Genomic DNA, 20,305 nt, shown 5'->3' on the forward strand with positions numbered 1-20,305 from the left:
ATTCATGATCATTCTTGGAGGATGACTACAATTAAGGAGTGCACCAGAGTTACATAATCTGAGATGTCTGAAGAAGCAGGGACAGGGGGAAATGGACCCCAAATTAATCACCTAAAAAACAAAATTAATAAGAAAAGCCTTCGGTTGTATAAATTCAGTGCTTTATGAAACACCTTGCACAGCCTGCGGTTGGTTGTCTAGCCAACGCGACGCTACTCCAAATCTATGTTTAATTTACCGCATATCGCCCGGCCTGTGCCGATTTGCCGTTGTATGGCCCGGATCGTATGCAGTAAACAGAAAACTATAGCTCTTTTCAAATAAGGAGTCGGGGGTTAAAGGTCGAGTGTTCTTTCGGATCACAAACCTGTGATCGACGGAGCGAGTATTTTCGAATCCGTAGACACAAATGTCAAGGGTTTTTCAAGGAGTGTTGTGGAATCAAGTGCCGAATCGAGCGGTATTATTAGGATAAAGTTCGTTTCAAATGATGGAAATGAGTGATCTGTTGTAAACGATTTGATTCGAAATCGAAGCAGTAGTGTTCTTCCTCCATGGTTCAACAGACAGTTGAACTTGAAATTTGAAAGGTTTGTGCATGCTGCACAGCAGGGTAAGGGTCGTATGTCAATTGCTATGTGTATTCGAATAGCCTAAGTAACTTTGTCTTTGATTGACCCCCTAGGCCTACTTATCATTCGGACATGTCGCCAGATCATGTTATTGTTGGCTATTCTAGTTTAAATTGTGTTTAACTAAAATTAGGAAATTGGAAGGATTGCATTTTTAAAGTTGCAATTGAACATCATGCATTCACATGTTCAGTTCAGTTTACGCCGCCGCATACAGTTGCTTTGAAAATCAGACGATTTCCAGATAAATACTGATGACTTCTTCATTAGTTGTTCAGGTTTTTTTAACTGTTGCTAGATAAGCCAACGTCATATTTTACAAATTCACATCTCATATTCTTCTATGATAAGTTGATTGATTGTCTTTAGACAGGATCCAGAAATGGCAGCAAAAGCAAAAGACTCGAGACTGAATGGCACCCCCAGCAATCGTAATGGTGTAGCACCACTAGCCTCTCTCCGAGAACCTGTCTACCCCACCGAGCGAGCTGCTAAGTCGGCCAAGAAGACCGCCCTGATCGCGCCGTTGGCTAGCGAGGGGAATTACCAGACGCTGAAGATGAAGACCAACCAAAGTCAGTGGACGCCGATTCTTCACAAACCGTCCAATGAGCAGGTACTTGAGGATTATGTTGAAGTCAAGTCAGTTTTCATGTCAACTGAGATGTAAGGTGGTGTAAGTGTTGGGCGCGGTCGATGGATCTGTGCCATCATATCGGTTGACGGCGCTGTTCTATCGGTAGATCGTGCCGCCATCAGTCGATCTCACCGCCATCAGTCGATCACCTTTTTCTTTCTAATTTAAAGCTATTGGAGGATTCTTTTGAAAAAGGGGGAGTAAATTTTGAGATTTCCTACAGGACCGACCGATCGCGCAACTGCATTTCTGCGTGATCTTGTGATAGCGCAGGTCCGCCGATTGCGCCCAACATAAGCACCAAAAGTCCACGTTGAATGAATTCTTAAGACTGGTTCATACTTAGCCCGAAAGCGAATTTGTGAAGTCATCGCAAGTATTGGTACTGCGAATTTGCAAATGATGAACACATTTCAACTCCGGCAAATTTTACAGCTAACGTTTCATGACGTCAGATTCACTTCGCATTCGTATTCGCGTGAAGTATGAACCGTCCTTTGCTTTAGAATGAGTAAAAATATGAGTTGACCGGGAATGCATTCCACTTAACGCTAACGATGCAAACGTTTGCCAACATTGGTAACATTTGCTCATGAGGGACTGCTTGCCACCAACATGGCGAGCGTTAAAAACAGAGGCTAACGGTCTTCCAGAGTCCTTTCCTATGTTTTCCAAAATGGTTGACACACTCAATAAATGGCCTAGTATAATGCAAATTTGTGTTACTGGAATGTGCCCCAGGTCCAAAACTGGATTTGGAATATGTTCTACTGATGCAACCTGCCAGTCCTGATCCCTGACTAGCTTGCTCAAGCCACCACTGTCGTGGCAGAGGGAACCAGCAACAATTTGAATCACATCCAGTCTTGGGAACCTTGGGACTCAGACCCGAGAAATTCTGAGCATATCCAACCTTGAATATAGCACACATCAGGTAATAAGCTGGAATTTCACAAACTTGGGAGAATTTCTGAGTTCAAAGTTTTCAGTGCTGGAGTTGATTCATCTTGTTAATAGCACCATGGAGGAAGGAATAGACCGTCCATAGTTGCGGCAGCTTAGCCATGTGTAGCAGGGATCAGGACTGGTTGAAGCTTCTACAAAATGTGGCCAGCAATAGGTGGTGGGATGCGAAGGCGAAGCTAATCATCTTGGCAATTATCAATAATAAGTAACCATGGTTTAAGCATTCTCTCTCCTACAATCCCGGCCAAACTGGTTGGAACTCGTGACAATAAACTTACCCTCCCCCAGTCCCCCACTCCCCTGCTTCCCCGGTCAGTGTTGTTACCTTCAGCTGGAGCACAGATCGCGCAATGAGAGACAACATCGGCCGGGGGCCAGGGGAGGGGGCCAGCGAGATTTTGCCGGGATTGTAGGTGCACAAAATTGTAAACAATTGAAGAGAGAACAAATCATTAATGTGATCTGGATCGTTTCATTTTTAACCCTTTCAATTTTCTCGACAGATATTTGTAGAAAGGAGAGAACTAATAGGCCATTGGGTAAGCTTGGAAGATTAACACAAATGCTGCTTAACACTAACAACAAAAAACGTGACTAGGCAAGTCTAGTAAAACTGGTCCCAGAGTACACAAAATTCCATGAAATTGATTCAGAATGGCTATTCACTGTCTTTGCATGCATCTAGTCTACACAATGGGCCAGATTCAGCCCTTTCACTGGCGTTATGGGGTAGTCCTATACGATAGCACTTCCAGGCTCACAAGTTCCAGTCGGTCAGTGAGTCAGTCAGTGAGGTACAAAGAGGACACTAGGCTGGCCCTCTGGGACCAGCAAACACTTAACAGACGCTCACACTTTTAATCATCACAAATTGTTATTTCGTATCCACAGCCAACGCAAATCTTGTGATTTCTAAATTTTCAATGCTAAAGCTAAAGATTTCAACAAATTCTTCATCAATACAAACTAGCTAGAGGGGGGTGTGGGGGTGTAACACCCTCCATTAATTGTTTTTCTCAGCTAAAATCGTTGTCCTGTCTGCATAATCGTGTCCCCGTCAGCAAATTTGCCGGGTGGAAGAGCAGCACCTATTGTCCGATACTGTCCATGATAGCCCATTTTCGATTTTGCAAAGTCTGGTGTCCGACAAAAACAATAGCACAAATGTTCTGTCAGCAAAATTGTTGTCACACCCCCCCCCCCCTTCTTTCAAAGTGGTCTGGCGATGCTCCTGCAAATCATATGCTTCGATGCAATACAATGTCTGTCTGTATTGTGTCATTAAACAACAATGTCTTTGAAATTTTACAAATCGATGTACTGCTCCATAGCTAATATATTTCTTTTGAAAAGAATTCAGCAGTAACTGCCAACATTAACTAACGTCAAAGCTTGAAATACTGTAGCCACCAAATCCATAGATATTCCAGTGGTGGCATTCAAGTCCAAACAGTATCCTAACGGTTTTCCTTTAATGAAAAATGCGATAACAATCCTGCTTTTTATTATTTATTTTTTTATCATAATGGCGTAAAATGTCATGCAATCAGTAACTTTCTTTCACAAAATTGTAGCCAAGGAAGGATTCATATTAACATTTTCTTGACTGCTACTAGAATTAAATTAATTATATCAGAGGTATCTCCTTTTTCTCTGAATGTTGTCATATGTAGCATTTTTGCAATTTTCTTACAACCATTTTTTCTAGTAACTTAATAAAAAACATTTGCCCCTGCTGAAATAGAAACTTCCCAAATTTCTTAAAAGTTTGACCTATGGACAGACGCTCAGAGAAAGCGCTTCTTGCAGTACATCCTGATGCGTTGCCGGCGAGCGCAACTCTTGTACCTCTACAACTGGTTTGAGGGGCGCATCCCCCTGGAGCACCTCAACTTTGCGACGGTGCTTCCACGCTTCCTGTCCCTCTACATCTTGTCCTTCCTGGACCCCCGCAGCCTCAGCAAAGCGGCCATGGTGTGTTGGCACTGGAAGTTCCTTGCTGAGCAGGTAAGAAGCCGCGTATCTTGGTCTCAAGACAACTCTCGAGACTCTTGTTATTCTTGGTCTCATTCCACAAATCCTTTGGTCTCCTTCTTAGACCTCTAGGTCTCAAGCTTGGTCTTGGACCTTCATGCCTCAGTTTTTGGAGCATCAAGTCTTGGTCTCGGTCTCTGTTTCACAATCAGTAATGAAAAGCAACTGAGCCTGTAGTCGGCATTTTAGCATTTGTTGCTTGTGGTAAAGTACCTTTCCCAAGGACACAATGTTTTCAGTGGAGGGTTTGGACCATCTTGTATGGAAATTTAAAAGGTCGGTGCGTCACTACTTGTCTTCAGTTGTACCCTATCTGACTTTGGTATCATATTTTTATGTTTTATGTTATTTTCATATTTTCAGGACATTCTATGGATGCCCAAATGCATCAAGCTTGGATGGTTCTTGCCATATAAACCCAAAGATAACGAGTACGGAGCATGGAAGAGGCATTACATCCACTGCCTAAGAACACTGGATGTTGCCCAATCACCAAAAGATGTAAGTCCAATGTACTCTTGGTACTTCATGTACTATTACCAGAAAATGTAACTAGCACTTAAATGACAAAAGCCTTGCTCCAAGAGAAGATAGGACTGGTATCAAATACCCTTTGAACTTATTCTGCCTGAAATGGTATCATTCAAAAGAAAACATTGAAGTCAGTCCACGATGTTCAAAGGTTGTTAAATCCGTAAATGGGGCATGATCTTACTTAAGTAGTATTAATCAGTTCACGTCGGATGACGTGTACACATGCAATGGTTTTGCGGCATTCGGAACGGATGACGGATAAACAAGCGAGGCTGGAAATATCTATCTGCCACCCGCTTGCAGCGAGCGAGGCTGGAAATATCAGGGTGTGCTACCCGCAGATGACGGCCTGAACCCGTCTGGCATCGAGGTTCGTGGAAAACAATCCCGCGCCTGGGCCCGGTCAATGTCGAAATAATCCCGGCGCAAAGTGGTTAAAGCCATTGTCAAATGTTTGGGGCTTCAGCACCAAGTATTGCCTTATAATCCTTGCCAGCTGAATGAGAACCATGTCCCGATTGCTGATTTAGGGATTGTGTCCAGGAGAATGCGCAATACAAAAAAAACTGAAACGGATATTTTACACGACCAGACAAATTGTGCATTAAAGGTTTCCTGTGTTTTCTCAAATGTAAGGTATCCACTAAGCTAAAATTTCACCAGGTTTAATATTTGTCATGCACCCCTCAGATTTGATCCTACGCACCTTTTTTTCTGGCTTTATTTGTTTTTCAAGCTCATAACATATGTAGATTAGCTGGAAAACCAATGTGTTCCCGGTATCAGGGTTGCTGTCATTTCGTGGTGTTTCATTTTTGATTCGTTTCAGTTTGGACTATATGGCCGCATGGGTGACGGTTCGGATTTGGACGATGCTGCAGCTAGAAAGAAGAAAAACCAAACATCGAGTGACCTTGTTGTCTCAAGTAGTTGTGAGTATCAGCATTTTTAGGAACAGATACCAGGGACCAGTGCAACGCTCTGGGGGTCTTAAAAATTTTACCCATCGGTTAAAAGTTTTAGACATTCTGGAAAATTGCCAAACATTTTCTAAACTGTCTAAAAATTCTGGTCTGTGGGGTTGTCAGGGAAAGTATGGTAGTTTAATACAAGTCTGAATTGCCTTTTTTTAACTAGAAGCCCTGATCCATGCTACAAGTGTAAGAAATCTCTTGCTTTTTTTCTAATACTCTTTGGGTGACTCTTAAGTATGGGGTCCAATCTTGCCAAACATTATGCCAAATCTAAATCAGGGAGTCAGGTTGGCGTAGTGGTACTTTCCTCGCCTTTCACCGCTGTGACCCGGGTTCGAATCCCGCCTGGTCCAACATGTGGATTGGGTTTTCAGTCCCTACCTGATTCCATGGGTTTTCCTCAGAATATTCTTCTGGGCTTTTCCTCCCACCTCTAAAACTGTAATTTCTTCTCATTGTCTTCTCTCCACAGGTTTCTTCAGGCTTGCGAGCTACAGTGCCTAGGGCGCTTTTGAAGAATCCTTGGTTTCATTACCAGAAATGATTAATAATAATAATAATAATAATAATAATAATATTTCACTGCCTAATCTAAATCATATTTCACTGCCTAGACATGCAGACATTGTCTTCAAATAGAGATTGTCGATCTGTTGCTGCGTCACAATTTTAAGCAAGTTGTACATTTGAAAATAGCATGCTTTCTGCTTAATGCAATCGCCGTTTGGATCGAGGCTCAGACAGCAAAAAAAACTAGCACCACGAAAATTTGGCCATGCTATGCTTGCTGACGTCTTTCTAATAACCTACGTGAACATTATATCTATCCAGTAGACAGTCGGCCAGTCTGGCTGGACCCAGACCCTCGCCCACAGGACCTAGAGAACGCCTACCGCAGCATGGCGCATTCCGGGAATCCTAACCAACCAGGGCTACCGCCATCCACCCTTAAACATTCCAATGGCAAGACAATGACCCTGTCGTCACTGTCATCACGGAAACATGGGCGGTCTTGGACTGAACCCGCTAGGGTGTTTGATTACGGTCTCGGCACGAAGACGAGGAAAGAACAACACAGAGCCCAGGGGGTAAGTGGTTTTCTTAATTTTAGAACGGTCGTGAAACAATGCATTATTTTGTGATGCACTTGTCTGCATGCATGCTGCAGAGTCTGTTTTCCACTGACCTGTTTTTGTTCATGGATGCCGGAAAAAAACAAAATAATGCCATTCTTGTTGTCTGTAATTTCCCTGACCCTATACTTCAGATGAAACGGGGCAATTTATAGACGCTGGGAAATTGTCAAGTCAAGGAAGTGTCAGGGAATACTTATGTTACCCGTTGCAAACAAAATGTGGACTAAATTTTGTTAATTTGGGGCAGCGTTTGAAAAAAAAAGACTTTTTTTCAAAGATTGGGTGCCAACCATCATTGGAAAATATACAAAATTCCACTTTTCTTGAAAATGACAGCACACCAGGTGCCATGGTTTCACACAATACTTCAGACTATTATTCACCTACTGTCGAGTAAGCTATTTCATAATAATTTAGTTTCAACTTTTCAATGTTAATTTACAAATGTTGTACATTACCATTACCCTTCAGTCACTGTACGCCCGAAATCAACTTGCCTGTTACTCACTGTACTGCCCAAAACTGCCTGAGCATGCCATGGTCTTGTGGATTCGTCACTGAATAAAGAAAATGTAGTATGGGTGTTAATGGGTTAACAATAAAGTAGAGATTGTAAAACTGTAACAATCGACAAACTTCTGAATAATCCTCCAACTGTTCACCAAGTTAGAATATGAAACATCAACATATTTGATTATTTCAGAGAGATGACCTAGACCTGTCTGAGGTATCCACCGAGGCAGTGACGCTATCAGCAAGCATAGCCCTGGAGATGGGGCAACCGGTTGGCTCGGCCCTGCTACAGTCCATCAGACATGAGGCCAGGAAACCGGTTTCCCGCAGGTAGGCTGTGTTAAAGCCTCCTCAAGACTAAAGAGTACCAATTTGAAATGAGGAGGACCCAAGATCTGGGTGCATTCCACTCACCACAAACCAGGTGGAACCAGGTGATACCACCCCCAGGTGGAACGATAACATCATCGACAAAACTGTTGTCAAAATGGCGGCGGCCTGCATGCCAATCCCGCAAGTGTCACTCTTCAGACAACAGCTTTCAAAATCCAAAAATGTTCTTTTGGTGGATTGAAAACAAGAACGCTTCATCTGTTGGTGAGTCTGTTTACATTTTAATCAATTCTTGGTTTGTTTTTTTCACAGGAGAGACTTGTCTGCAGGGGGTGAATACCCAGGAGGCATTGCAGCTCATTCCCACAATGCACTGGGCAAAACGAGCGCAGCAGGGCCACGTCAAAACCCGCGTCTGCTCGTAATATCTTCACAAATTACGGCAATGCAGGTATGTCCTGTAGTATAAACTCACGTCTTCTTGTCTTCTGTCTCTAGGTTTGTGCTCACAATTTCTGCAAAAGGCTCCTGCCAACACATGTATTTCACCATATACTTTTCGCAGCTTTTCTGTCCAGTATTTTTGCTGTCTGTACAGAGAGAATCAGTAATCCTAGGCTCTGATGAATTGCTTCCGCAACTACAATTACTTGCTTTTCCGGGGTTGCCACTTCCATGTTCCCACGTAGTGAAATGTTTTTGATGCAATGTGCTCAACTGTCATTATGCATGAGAATGTCAACATCATCTCCTACAAATGGAACTAAGTTTCAACGCACACACAAATGTTGTCCAGTCTAAAGCTTTACGTGCAAGATAGCTTTCAGTCCCCATTTTCTGGGTTGAGTGGGAACCAGTCTACAGCCAATCAACGCAGATATAGACCTGTAATTTCACACTCTTGTCGGTTAGGAGACTAGGAGCTTAATCAGATACTGCTTCCCTTGTACTACTGACCATAATATGTGCGTGCGCGTGTGCAGGGTACTTAAAACTTCACAGAGGCATCTTTACTTCGGCCAATGCAATCGAGGGCTCATAATGATATTTCTCTGCTCTTTACCATCTCAGCTTCTAATGTCTGCAGTCAAGCCAGATGTCTTGGTCATAGCCTATGAGTATATTGGAACCACCTTGGAGTCTCTCCTGTTTAAGATTGAAGAAGCGCTGGCCGGATTGCAAGCTAGGTATGTTGCGGTTAAGTTTGAAGAAGAAAAAAAAAAAGAAATACAGACATTAGGCTCTGTACCCAGTTGGGACCCATGTATTTGTGAGCGTGGTGCCATTTCAATTTTATGGCAATCAATACAATTTATGTTACCAATATAATTGAAGTAAATTCCCACTTTTTTTATTCTGACATTTGATTATTTTCATTAGGAGTATTGGCATCATGGTGGAGGGCTGTGATGAAATCCAATTGGTGGGTTCCATGGCAACCAGCAACGCATCCCTGGAGAGACCGGAACTCAAGCATTTCTGGGAGAGGGTGTGCGCCACCATCCTGCCCGGTGCTCAGGGGGGTCATCTGGACCTGTTTGTACCCCTGGCTGCCTGCGGTAGGTCAAGACCCCCCAAAAATTATGCGACCTGTCATCACAAAATGAGCTTCAAGTCAGACATTTTAAGAATTGAGATATTTGTATATCTGCATTCTGCAGAACAAGAGCTTTCCAATAGTATATAACATTAAGGGGTGCTGAATTCACTAACGGCAATATAAACCACCAACTTTCTTGAAGTTGTAAAACTGATTCTCAAGAAAATGGCATTTAAAAATCCTACAGTTGTGTTACAGTGAACAAAAGACGACACAATAAAAACTGGATGAAATAGGATTTAAAGATGTTTGACAGAGCGAACAAATTTGGAGAAAATAAAACAGGACTTACAGATAAAGGTTCACCTGAAAACAAAAAAAAGACCATCCCTTCAAATTTTGGCTTTGCTCCACTGTGCTGCAAAACGGCAATTTCCAACTTCAAGCTGATTTCATTGTGACAGTTCACATATGACTGACACGATTACCAGCTCTTTGTGACAAAGTTGAGCTGTTACTCAGAGGTCAGTATCATGAAACTGTGGCAGTCACCCGTGAACACTGTGTTTCACTGCGGCGGTTTTGAACCCAACTTTTGTAATTGGCTGGATCCTACTCTCGAAAGGAAATATAAGGGCAAGCGTGGACTTTACTGGTGTGATGACAGTCTGCTGCAAAGCAGTCTCCCATTTTCCCTAATTAGTGCAAATGTAAGGGATTTCCATCATCATCGTCATCATCATCATTCTCTATATCCATCATGGGGACGTTGAGCCGCCCAGACCAAGCGATCAGATGCAGACTGCCACAGCTGTTGTGCGAGTGTCTTGTGGTCAACTTCTAGCTGTCGCACCCAGGTGTTGCGGGGTCGGCCACTGGGTCTCTTCCAGGCAATGTCAAGGTGGAGTCCCCCACAACTTATAAATATATTAGTCCAAAACCTTTGAAAAGTACAAAATATTTCTATGTGTTTTGTGTTGCAGATGACGGCTGCACCCTCTTACAGCAGTTGAGTCGACTGACTGGTGTTCCCATCACGTCCCCTTCCACACTCACTGACTCCAAGTATGGACACGGTATGTACAACATCAACTCCCAGTTCCAAACGTACTTTGCAAAAAACAACTCTCACAGATGTGGATGGTAGCTCTGTGGTCCAGTGGTTATAGGTTTACAACTGATGTGTGATGGTACATGGGTTCCAACACTGACAGTGAAACATTGTGCTTGTGTTCTTGGGCAAGACTCTTTACTGCAATTGTCTCTCACCACCCTAGGAGTATATATGGGTACCTGTGAAGGCAGAGACCAGATTGCACCGATCATGAGCTGCTGCAGAAACCTGTTCTCATTGCCGACTTATGATCTTGGGCAATTCTGTCGCTTCCAAAAAAAAACACACACACACAAAACGCAAATGATTCTGTGTACGTTAAATGTTTTTAAGGTTCTTCAAAGAAATTGCCTGGAGCGGAGTTTGAACCTGCGACCTTCGGATTGCCATTCCCGTGCTCTGCCAACAGAGCTATCCAGCCCTATGTTGGCAGCTCCCCCTTTAGGCAAATGTCTCTGTTCAAGAGGCGCTAGTAAGAGGCTTCTAAATGTGTTTGACTTGACGTCAGAAATTCACGTTTGTGTAATAACATTCATATTCATGCCGAGTAAGGATTATCAACCTTTCAGCAAATTTTGATCATGTGCCTCTTTGCCTGCAGTTATGGGTGAGTGGGATAACTGGGGTAAATCGCCCAGCCCGGCCTCCCTGTACCTGGAGTATGACAAGCTGCAAGGCTGGCTGGCATCCTCACAACGTGTGATGGAGGCGGTAGCAGCCTGCCAGAGGATACTGAGGAGCTTCCTCAGGGAAGAGAGAGAAGACTTGGTTGCCAAACTCACAGGTAGGGCTCTGTGTGTGTGTGTGTATGAGACAACTCAGAGGGTTGATGGGGTGCATGAACAGCAGCTGATTTCTCAAAATGGTGCATAACTTACACCATTTGTAGGAATTATGCAACAAATTTGTTGCGCATCTGTGCGATAAACTTATGATCGAATTCACGAAACGTGTCGTAGGTGCGCAACGTTTTAAATAATCTACACATCTTGGATGAGGATAATAACAGCATTTTTTATGCCTGTTTGTGTAGAATTTTGGTTCTGTTGCAAAACAGTTGTGAAGTGCCTCCACGAGCCATTTTGAAAATATGTTCTACGTGCATGGTTATGTTCCACTTCGCACAGGGCAGAATTATAGACAGCTATCTATGTGAAGTATTTGAAAAGGCAGTATCACTTACTATCTTTTGTTACCGTGTTCATATTTGCAGGAGATATTATATTCAATAACCTTGGTATTCAGGATGCCAGACTGGGACAGATAGCGCCCTCGCTTGTCCAGGCGCTGTCCAACTTAACTACCCAGACCCTCGAGGTGATTGTACTTTGTTTTGTACCTTTATTTACACATGGAATTGACTTTGTAACTGATGGTACAGTTTTTGCTATACATCCTCTGATAACTTTGTGGACATACACGATGATCTTAATATCTTATTGAGCTCAGTGTCAATATTTGTCAGGCAAAATAATGCCAAAAAAATGTCAATCAGTGGCCCATTTAACCAGTTCGCACCGGATGGCGTGTATACCCGAAAAGGTTTTGCGGTATTCGGCACGGATGACGGATAAACACACAGGGAGCGAGGCCTGAAATATTTGTCAGCGACCCGCTCGCAGCGAGCGAGGCCGGAAATATGAATGTGCTGTCCGAGGCTGATGGCTTCAACCCACCTGGCATAAGGTCGAGTGAAAAGTAATCCCCCGCCTCGTTCAGTTCTTGTCAAAATAATCCCAGCGCGAACTGGTTAATTATTGATTGGGAAAGACGAATTTCAGCCAGCACTCGCACTTGTGCAGTTCCTGACTAATGCATTTCAAATTTGATCAACATATTCCATGCGAATATCGAATCCAAGTTTAAATAATCGAATAAAAAAATATTCACAAATGTACAGCACTATACACCAATCTGTTTTTGAAATCATGGTGACGGGTCCGATAGCTGTTGGGATGCTTCCATGCCTGAGCACCCATCACTTGTGCGTTTTGTAGAAAAATGCTTGACACTGAAGAGTGCATTGTGCGAAATACCAAAGCGATCTTTGGAGTGTCCCAGTAATGTCATAAAAGCCAGTCCAGTGATTACAACAAAATGGACAACACTACTTTTATGATCTGCGTTTCACAGGTGGATCCGCTAGCATTTGTTGGCAAGCAACTTCTTCAGGGGAGCAGACAGAGTGTCTCGGATATCGGCGCTCATAAAACACCAGCTGCAAAACAGAGTCCAACCAAGGGAACCGTAGCATCAACTGCCAAACCTGTAAGATTCCTTGCAAAAACTCCTTATCATTTTCAAAGTAAGAGAGATCTGGAAGCCTTTAGGATTGGGAAAAAATTGTGACATTTGGACAAACAAGTTTAGTTTTTAGTTTTAGTTTTGAGTAACGTTAGTTCAATATTGGGTCTTTTAGATTCAATATCAAATTAGATTCAAACCAGCCAGCTGACCACGGCAAGCTCGGTGGTCGAGTGGTAAGAGGTCGTGGGTTCGAGTCGCACCCAATTAAGCTTGTGGGTCATTTCTCAAAAGCCCTCGGACAGCACTGAGTATACATTGTTCAGTGGCGTAACTAGAGTTAAACTTCTGGGGCGCACCTGAGGGCGCACACATTTTTCAGGGTGGGGGGCACTGAAGGTACATTTCAACAGTGCAGTGCATATTTTTCTTTGATTCAAGATATTAACAGGGCAGCACACAACGGCTCCGTGTGAAACAAAAGTATCAGCAAAAGAGATGTGAAAATAGAAAAATCTATCGTAAAATCTGTCATCTTGGGGGGGAAACAGGACCGCCTTCTACTCTTTTTGAAAAGCCCGGATGAGAAACTACTTTTTTTAAATTGTCCTTATTCCAGTATGTAGTAAAGGCATTTTGGGGTTTTTTCAGAAACAGCTCAAAAAGATGTCCAGTCTCGACATGGATGGCGACAGTGAAATCTCGGAGGAAATCGGCGAGGAAATCTCCGACTTTGACAGCGAGGTTGAAAATATCAACCGCAACGCTCTGTACTCTTCCGTGTCAGAGCTCCGACCGGCAGAGGTACCAGTCACGGCTGGTACCCAGCAAGCATCAACCTTCAAAGTAACTCAGGTTAGCAATCAGTGTTATAGAGTCGAGTCCATCACAAGTCCCTGCAAGTCCATCGCAAGTCATCACAAGTCCATCACAAGTCCTCCAGCCTCAATTCAACTCACAGGCTTTGAGTTTGAAAGTGAGCTTAGACAAAGGCATTCCTTTGTTATTTGTTCATCCACTGTTTCTTGTGACTGGACTTGAGATTTACTTGTGACTGGACTTTTGACGGATCCGACTGCAACACTGTTAGTAAACCTCAGTTGTTGAATGAAATTTCAGAACAAAAAGCCTCTCAAGGTACAGGGCTACAGGAGAAATAAAAGAAGAGTAGGCACTCAGGAAAACTGAAGGTAGGAATTAACATTCCTCTTGAAACGGCACAGATCATAGGTTGGAGGGAAACAAGCACCAGGCAAGGAATTTCCAAACAGTTGCGGCTCGTCAGAAAAAGCTGTTTGAATATCCTTTTCTTCTGCATCTAGGTACTACATCAGTAAATGGATGAGAACAGGCAGAAAGCCAAGCTTCTCTGTCAAACTTATCGTGGTTGTTCAATTAATGAAATAACTCCTACATTGATGGCTGTTGATCAAACTTACCTCCACAGTTGCAGACGGGGGACGTCAGGCAAAGCACCGCCATCCAGATCTTGTCGTCAGAGCTCAACTACCTGAAGCATCTCGGCATCATCGAGGATGTCTATCGTAAACCCCTCGTGGCGGCGATCAAGTCCAACAAAGCCATCATCAGCCAGGCTAACATTCAGATGATCTTCACCGACGCCAACTTGATCCTGTCCATCACACGGTGAATGTGAAATCCAAGGCTTAAACTAAAGGGAGAGAATGCAAAATTAAACTGGTCATATGTCAAGGTTTACCTCAAGGTTTTACAAGGTTTATCTTTATGTTTCATGAGGTCTACCGCGAGGTTTACCACAAGGTTTTACGAGGTTAACCTCAAGGTTTTACGAGGTTTATCTTTATGTTTTATGAGGTTTACCGCGAGGTTTACCGAGAAGTTTTACCTCAAAGTTTTACAAGGTTTATCTTTATGTTTTATGAGGTTTATCGCGAGGTTTTACGAGGTTTACCTCAAGGTTTTACAGGCTCCCTCAGAGTTCAACCTTGAGTTTAATAGTGAGTAATGTGTTACATAATTTCAAATCCTGCCCTGATTGAAGACATCATTTTATTTCTTACACCCAATTGACAAATTTTCAAACAAAAATCTGACATTAAATTTTACTGCCAGATGATTCTTGCTGAGTTTCTTACATTTCCTAAACATACTTCAAAAGCACTTTTTTTGGCTCATTATCACTTTTTGGATCAATGGGAGACTTTTGAGACATTGGTGGCAGCAAACACACCGGTCCTTTTTCCATTGTTTGCGTCATATTGAGCATGCGTGCTTTGGCTTAAACATGACATAAAAGGACCTGTGTTTTTGCTGCCACCAACGTCTCAAAAGTCTCCCATTGATTTGTCAATTCTGGTGCTTCCTCTTTGAAGGGAGTTAGTGGAGGACCTGAGCGATCATTTGGAGCAGTGGAGTCCGGAGCAGTGTATTGGGGACTGCTTCATCAAATTACAAGCGAAGCTGAAGGCGTACACCAACTTCCACAAGAACTACCAGATTGTGCTGTCCACATTGGATAAGGTTATTACTTACACAGAAGTGAAATCTCATCCCCATTGCGTTGAGCAGTACACCCCCACTACCTGAGGGTGCAGGCTGGAAATTGTCTACGCCGGCCAAATCACGATTTGCATGCCACCATTTTTTCTGCTATAAGGGCATTATGTGGGCCGTAAACTTGAGGGTTTGTAAAAAAGAAGGGTGGACAGAACTGAAATTGGGCCCCAAAATCGTGCTATTTTGTAATGGGGCATAGGCGTACTTTTTTCAAAATGGCGACAGGATTCAGGACTACTTTTAGGGGTGATCATCTTTGGATGGAAAGTTTTCCCTACAGTTATTGGGGGGAGGAGGTCTATACAGCCTGTCTCAAAAAAATGATACAATCGAAAACGATTTTTTTTTTCAATATTAAATCTCAGCATAAGTAAGTCGTTTTGAGCCTCACATTAAAGGAAAAAGACCAGGCTTTCCAATACTTTTTGTTTCATCTCATTTGCTTTTGTCAATCCAGAGATAACTCCAGTTTACTGCAGAACACAAAAATTGAGTTTGTTTCTTTTGCCAAGTTGCAATCTTTTGTGAGCTTCAAGACAGCATGGGACAGTACTCGAAACAACTCTGCCCATGCATAAAAGTGGCACAAAATCGATTTTGGTGTATCGCACTAAATTGATTATATCTCTGAATTGACAAAAGTAAGTAAGATCAAACAAACACTATTAGAAAGCCCAGTCTTTGTTCTTTAATATTATGCCAAGTAAGAATGACTTATTTTGAAATTTCATATTTAACCAATTTTTTTTCTGATTGTACCATTTTTTTTTAGACAGGCTGTACTTAATCCAATCAGTGGCTGTATGTTTAATTTCAGTATTTATTCGATTAAATTTTATCAGTCAAATAATTCCGTACATCAAAAATTTCACTTTCCGTCCAGTTTTCCGTAATCAGAGGCCCAGTAAAAAGTAAAAATGCTTGACCATTTTGATAACACCATTGCTAATGTGAGCTAACCAGTCAGTATGGGCTCCGTGCAGGATCACTTTCGAGAGCCTGAGTGAGTTGGACATGTTACGTGCGGAAACTGGTTTGCTTGATATTGTGTGTATTATGCACAAGTAATTTTATTTTGAATGTACAAAAAGCCATAGCGTCTTAGCTTGAGTGTCAGTTGTTGTCAGCAATGCGTTCAAACATTGCTCCCAGTGGCCGCCCCGAACCCTCCTTTTGTAACTGAACAATGATAGCTATTGTCCACATTTCAGACATTTTGTCCGGAACAAAAGCGTATCGGACATTTCAGGTTCATAGTGATAGACATCAGTGCAACAAACAAACCTTTTTTTCTGATTTCTCCTTCCAGTGTCGGCAGCAGTATCCAGCCTTCCGTGCCTTCCTGAAGCGCACCGATCGCTCCCCCGAAACCGGCATGATGTCACTGACGGAATTATTCCTGCTCCCAGCGAGACGGATCAGTGAGTACATCCAGATGCTGCTAGCCCAGCAGGGCGTGACCGCTGACGAACACCCTGACAACACGGACCTGGGCGTGGCTGTGAAAATGTTCAGGCAGCTGCAGGCATTCGTGGATGAGGTTTGTTCCTTCAGATTTTCCAAAAAAATGCTGGAGACAGAAAATAGACCAAATTATACAAGTGCTTAAGGAAGGTAATTTGCTCTTTGCTGTGTTTGCCATCATAAGATCAGACTTTTTTGTTGATGCACAGTGCCATGAGAGGTCGGAGCGAGAGCGCCAGTTGCAAGAGTTGCAGCGTCGCATCAAGAAGTGCCCAGCCCTGCTGGAGGCAAACCGCTTCCTGATCAGAGAGCAGGTGGTTGCTAACATGCAGCAAGTTGAAGAAACCGGCCAGGCAACGGGGTAAGAACAGACTTCATTCACTATGGTATGCTGTGAATTTGTTTTTTCTTTCTCAAGCGGTTTCTTGTGAACAACCTGTACTTGGTCCATAATATGTGTATGTATTAAGCCCTTTTCTGGACAACACAAACCCAGCATAAGCTGTATGTATTGCAGGGCTGTTCTTTTGCAAATAATTTAGTATTTGACGACTTGAAACTGAGTGTGACTGAAAAACAGCCAGCTGCAACTTCCAACTGCAATTTGAAACAGCCAGCTGCAACTGCATGCTGCGCCGGTAAAAAGTTGAACGAAGAGCGCGCCAATTAAAATTTACGTGCAGCAATCGATATAGGGCGTTGCAGTGTTTTGCAGTAAGTATTCTATAACCTTCTAAAAGGATTTGAACAATGAACCGCCGTTGACAAAGAAATTGTCGTCAACAGACAAGTGGCACATGACAATAAAGCGCTGCAACTTTACGATAAAATAATATCAAAGGCGTGTGTGTATGTGCATAATATTTATTGTTTTTGAATATTCAAACCGATAAAAGCTATTCGAATATTCGGTTGTATTTGAATATTCGAGTATTCGGTATATTTGGGACAGGCCTAATGTATTGTATGAAAGGTTTCCATTCTCACTCACAGCATTTAAAGGATAAATTGAGAAATTTTCAAGAATTTACATGAAAACAGAATCGCAGGAATTCAAACTCGGATCAAGTGATACGTCACGTTTACTTCCAATACTGCAAATCTGCTGTGCATTTTATTATCTGCTTTCCAAGGTTGGTTCACAGAGATTCTTGTCATGAAACACTCACAAAATTGTAGTATCTATAAACTGTATTTTTTTTCTGATGCAGTCTGTATGAGCATGTGCAAGACCTGGGTCTGTTCCTATTCAACGATGCGTTGATGGTGACCATACGAACAATCAAGACGTTGCCATACACACGACAGACTGAGGCACTGTATCAGTTCCACTCATCAGTCGCATTGCCCAGACTGCTGGTACAGGAGCTACCGGACTCAAAATGTAAGTTCAAAAAAATTTAAAAAGCTGGATAGAGTAATTTTCATCCACTTGGCATTGTTTCAAGACCATGAGCTGGGTATGGCTGGGATGGGCTGGGCTAAATTGGGCTGGGCTGGACTTAGCTGTATTGGGTTGGGCTGGGATGGACTGGGCTGCATTGGGTTGGGCTAGGTTTGGCTGGGCTGAGCTAAGCTGGGCTGCATTGGGTTAGACTGGGATTGGCTGTATTGAGTTTGGCTGGGCTGGGCTGCATTGGGCTGGGTTAGGTTTGGCTGTGGTGGGCTACTTTGGGATGGGCTGGTTTAGGTTAGGTTTTACGGGGCTGGAATGGGTTACATTAGTTTGGGCTGGGCTGGGTTAAGTTTGGTTTGGCTGGGCTGGGTTAAGTTTGGCTTGGCTGGACTACGGAGTTTGGATGGGATGTATTTTGTTTTGATAGGCTGGGTTGGTTGGGATGGGATGGACTGGACTGCATTAGGTAGGGCTGGGCTCCATTGGGTTGGGCTGGACATTGGTTTTGATGTGACGGGTTGGATTGGGATGGGCTGGGCTGCGTGGGTTAGCTATGGATGGGCTGGGTTGGGATGGGCTGGGCTGAGCAGCATGGGTTAACTATGGGTGGGTTGGGTTTGGCTGGGCTGCACTGGGTTAGTCAAGGCTGGGTTGGGTTGGGCATGGCTGGGCTGGGCAGGCAAGGCTGAGCCTGCTGCACATTTGAACAATAACCAGAACTAATATTTGTCCCTTCCACAGACATGAAGTGCGCATTTGTTCTCCAGACACCCAAGCGTCGCTGGGTCTGCGCAACTGAAGACGAGACTGACAAGATAACGTTAGTGTCTGCTATCGAGGCAGCAGTACAGGCCTCGTTAGACGAAACGTAAACAATGCAAGGTTTCCTATCAAAGTATATTTTCATCTTTACCTGACTTTACATTCATAACTTTTCCACTGAATACAGGGTGAGCTTTTCTTAAATCGCAACATATGGCAACATATGAGGTTGACTTTTATCTGCTTGAAAATTGTATCCAACATAGCTTGAGGAACTTTTAGGAATTCAGAGTGATCAAGTTCTTAGCTGGAAAAACACAAGAAGCAATCACTTGAAGTATGCACAATGTGATGTTTGTACTCGCCATTTTTGCTGTGTCAGTTTCTAAGTCTGTAGTGGTTTTATGACTTTGCTCAATTTTTAACAAATTTACACATCTATAAGGTTGCTCAATATTTTTGTATTTATACTGGCAGTCGGCCATTTTTTTGTATTTTCCCAAAACAAAATAAGGTTGCATGCTGTGGCATTGTAGAAGTTTTATCACATAATTTTCTATCTTCATATTTTTTCACTTTATAAAAGTTATTTGCACTGAACAGATGCGTTGCTCTTGCTGAAATTTTTTTTGAGCATGCTACATTTTTTGGTATTAGGTGCTATTATACACATAATCAGTGTTTATGAGTGCAATGGTAAGAATAATTTCATGAGGTGACAGATGGAATGTTCCATTGTACAAGGCAAAGCCCAGTTCGCCTCATGGAATGGAACATTCCATCTGTCACCGAATTAATGCTTTCCATTGCACGAATGTAAAACATTCATTATTTGTTTTATACACCACCTGGCTAAATGTTCCATTATACAAGGCGAAGCCGAGTTCGCCTCGTGGAATGGAACATTCCATGTGTCACCGAATTAATTCTTTCCATTGCACGAATGTGAAACATTCATTATTTGTTTTATACAACACCTGAATAAATCCTTGTCATCTGATCGGTCAGAGCCACCAATAGTGTGACCGTGCAATGGAACTTCAATTACCGTGGAATGGAACTTCTACTTTTGTGGCGCGGCCGGGCCCTGGGTTGGGATGAATAATTCAATGACATGTGATCAATGACCCACCAATCAGATAACGGGGTTTATTTAGGCGTTGTATAATAACAACTTTTGGCTGTACTTAGGCTGAAAGGATATATATATCTAAAATAATATTCCATATTTTCATCGATACATGTTTTCCTATCAAATTTTGGTACTGTTTTGTTAAAATTTGTAGTTTTTTTACGGGAAGAATTCCATACATGAACATCATTATTTTCTCCCTGCAGTGACCAATCAGCCATCAGAAAGCGATAACATGTCCTACAAAGTCAAATTTAGCCGGGAAAATATTGGATCATTTACTGCGAAAACACTCAGAATTTTTCAGACCAGTCTCATAGGGTTTGTGCACAGGGTGTCAAGTGATGTCCAGGTAT

General features: G+C 42.8%; 1 protein-coding gene across 5 annotated transcripts; it reads left to right on the forward strand.

Moving 5' to 3' along the window:
- Positions 1-310: 310 nt before the first annotated feature.
- Positions 311-19,127, forward strand: LOC119745834 (epithelial cell-transforming sequence 2 oncogene-like). 5 transcript variants are annotated; one of them, XM_038222465.1, is made up of 22 exons: positions 311-613; positions 1,002-1,248; positions 2,739-2,774; positions 4,003-4,242; positions 4,633-4,770; positions 5,633-5,735; positions 6,609-6,865; positions 7,617-7,756; positions 8,072-8,210; positions 8,831-8,946; positions 9,140-9,318; positions 10,283-10,375; positions 11,015-11,197; positions 11,627-11,730; positions 12,547-12,681; positions 13,309-13,512; positions 14,105-14,304; positions 15,012-15,159; positions 16,505-16,735; positions 16,869-17,020; positions 17,871-18,043; positions 18,797-19,127. In XM_038222465.1, the coding sequence occupies exons 2-22, from the start codon at positions 1,015-1,017 to the stop codon at positions 18,925-18,927; spliced, it is 3,336 nt and encodes a 1,111-aa protein (XP_038078393.1). In that variant the 5' UTR covers positions 311-613; positions 1,002-1,014; the 3' UTR covers positions 18,928-19,127. The 5 variants fall into 5 exon arrangements, with proteins under 5 accessions (XP_038078393.1, XP_038078392.1, XP_038078395.1 ...); XM_038222464.1 differs by having other exon boundaries at positions 1,006-1,248; XM_038222467.1 differs by having other exon boundaries at positions 311-590.
- The last annotated feature ends 1,178 nt before the right edge of the window (positions 19,128-20,305 follow it).

Source organism: Patiria miniata, unplaced genomic scaffold (genome assembly GCF_015706575.1).
Source record: "Patiria miniata isolate m_02_andy unplaced genomic scaffold, ASM1570657v1 HiC_scaffold_7, whole genome shotgun sequence".
NCBI lineage: Eukaryota > Metazoa > Echinodermata > Asteroidea > Valvatida > Asterinidae > Patiria > Patiria miniata.

Bases quoted from the DNA above. Each gene is read 5' to 3' on its own strand.
- LOC119745834 (XM_038222464.1), top strand. The intron at 10,376-11,014 runs GTATGTACAACA...CTTTGCCTGCAG, and splicing joins TGACTCCAAGTATGGACACG to TTATGGGTGAGTGGGATAAC. The intron at 12,682-13,308 runs GTAAGATTCCTT...GGGTTTTTTCAG, and splicing joins TAGCATCAACTGCCAAACCT to AAACAGCTCAAAAAGATGTC.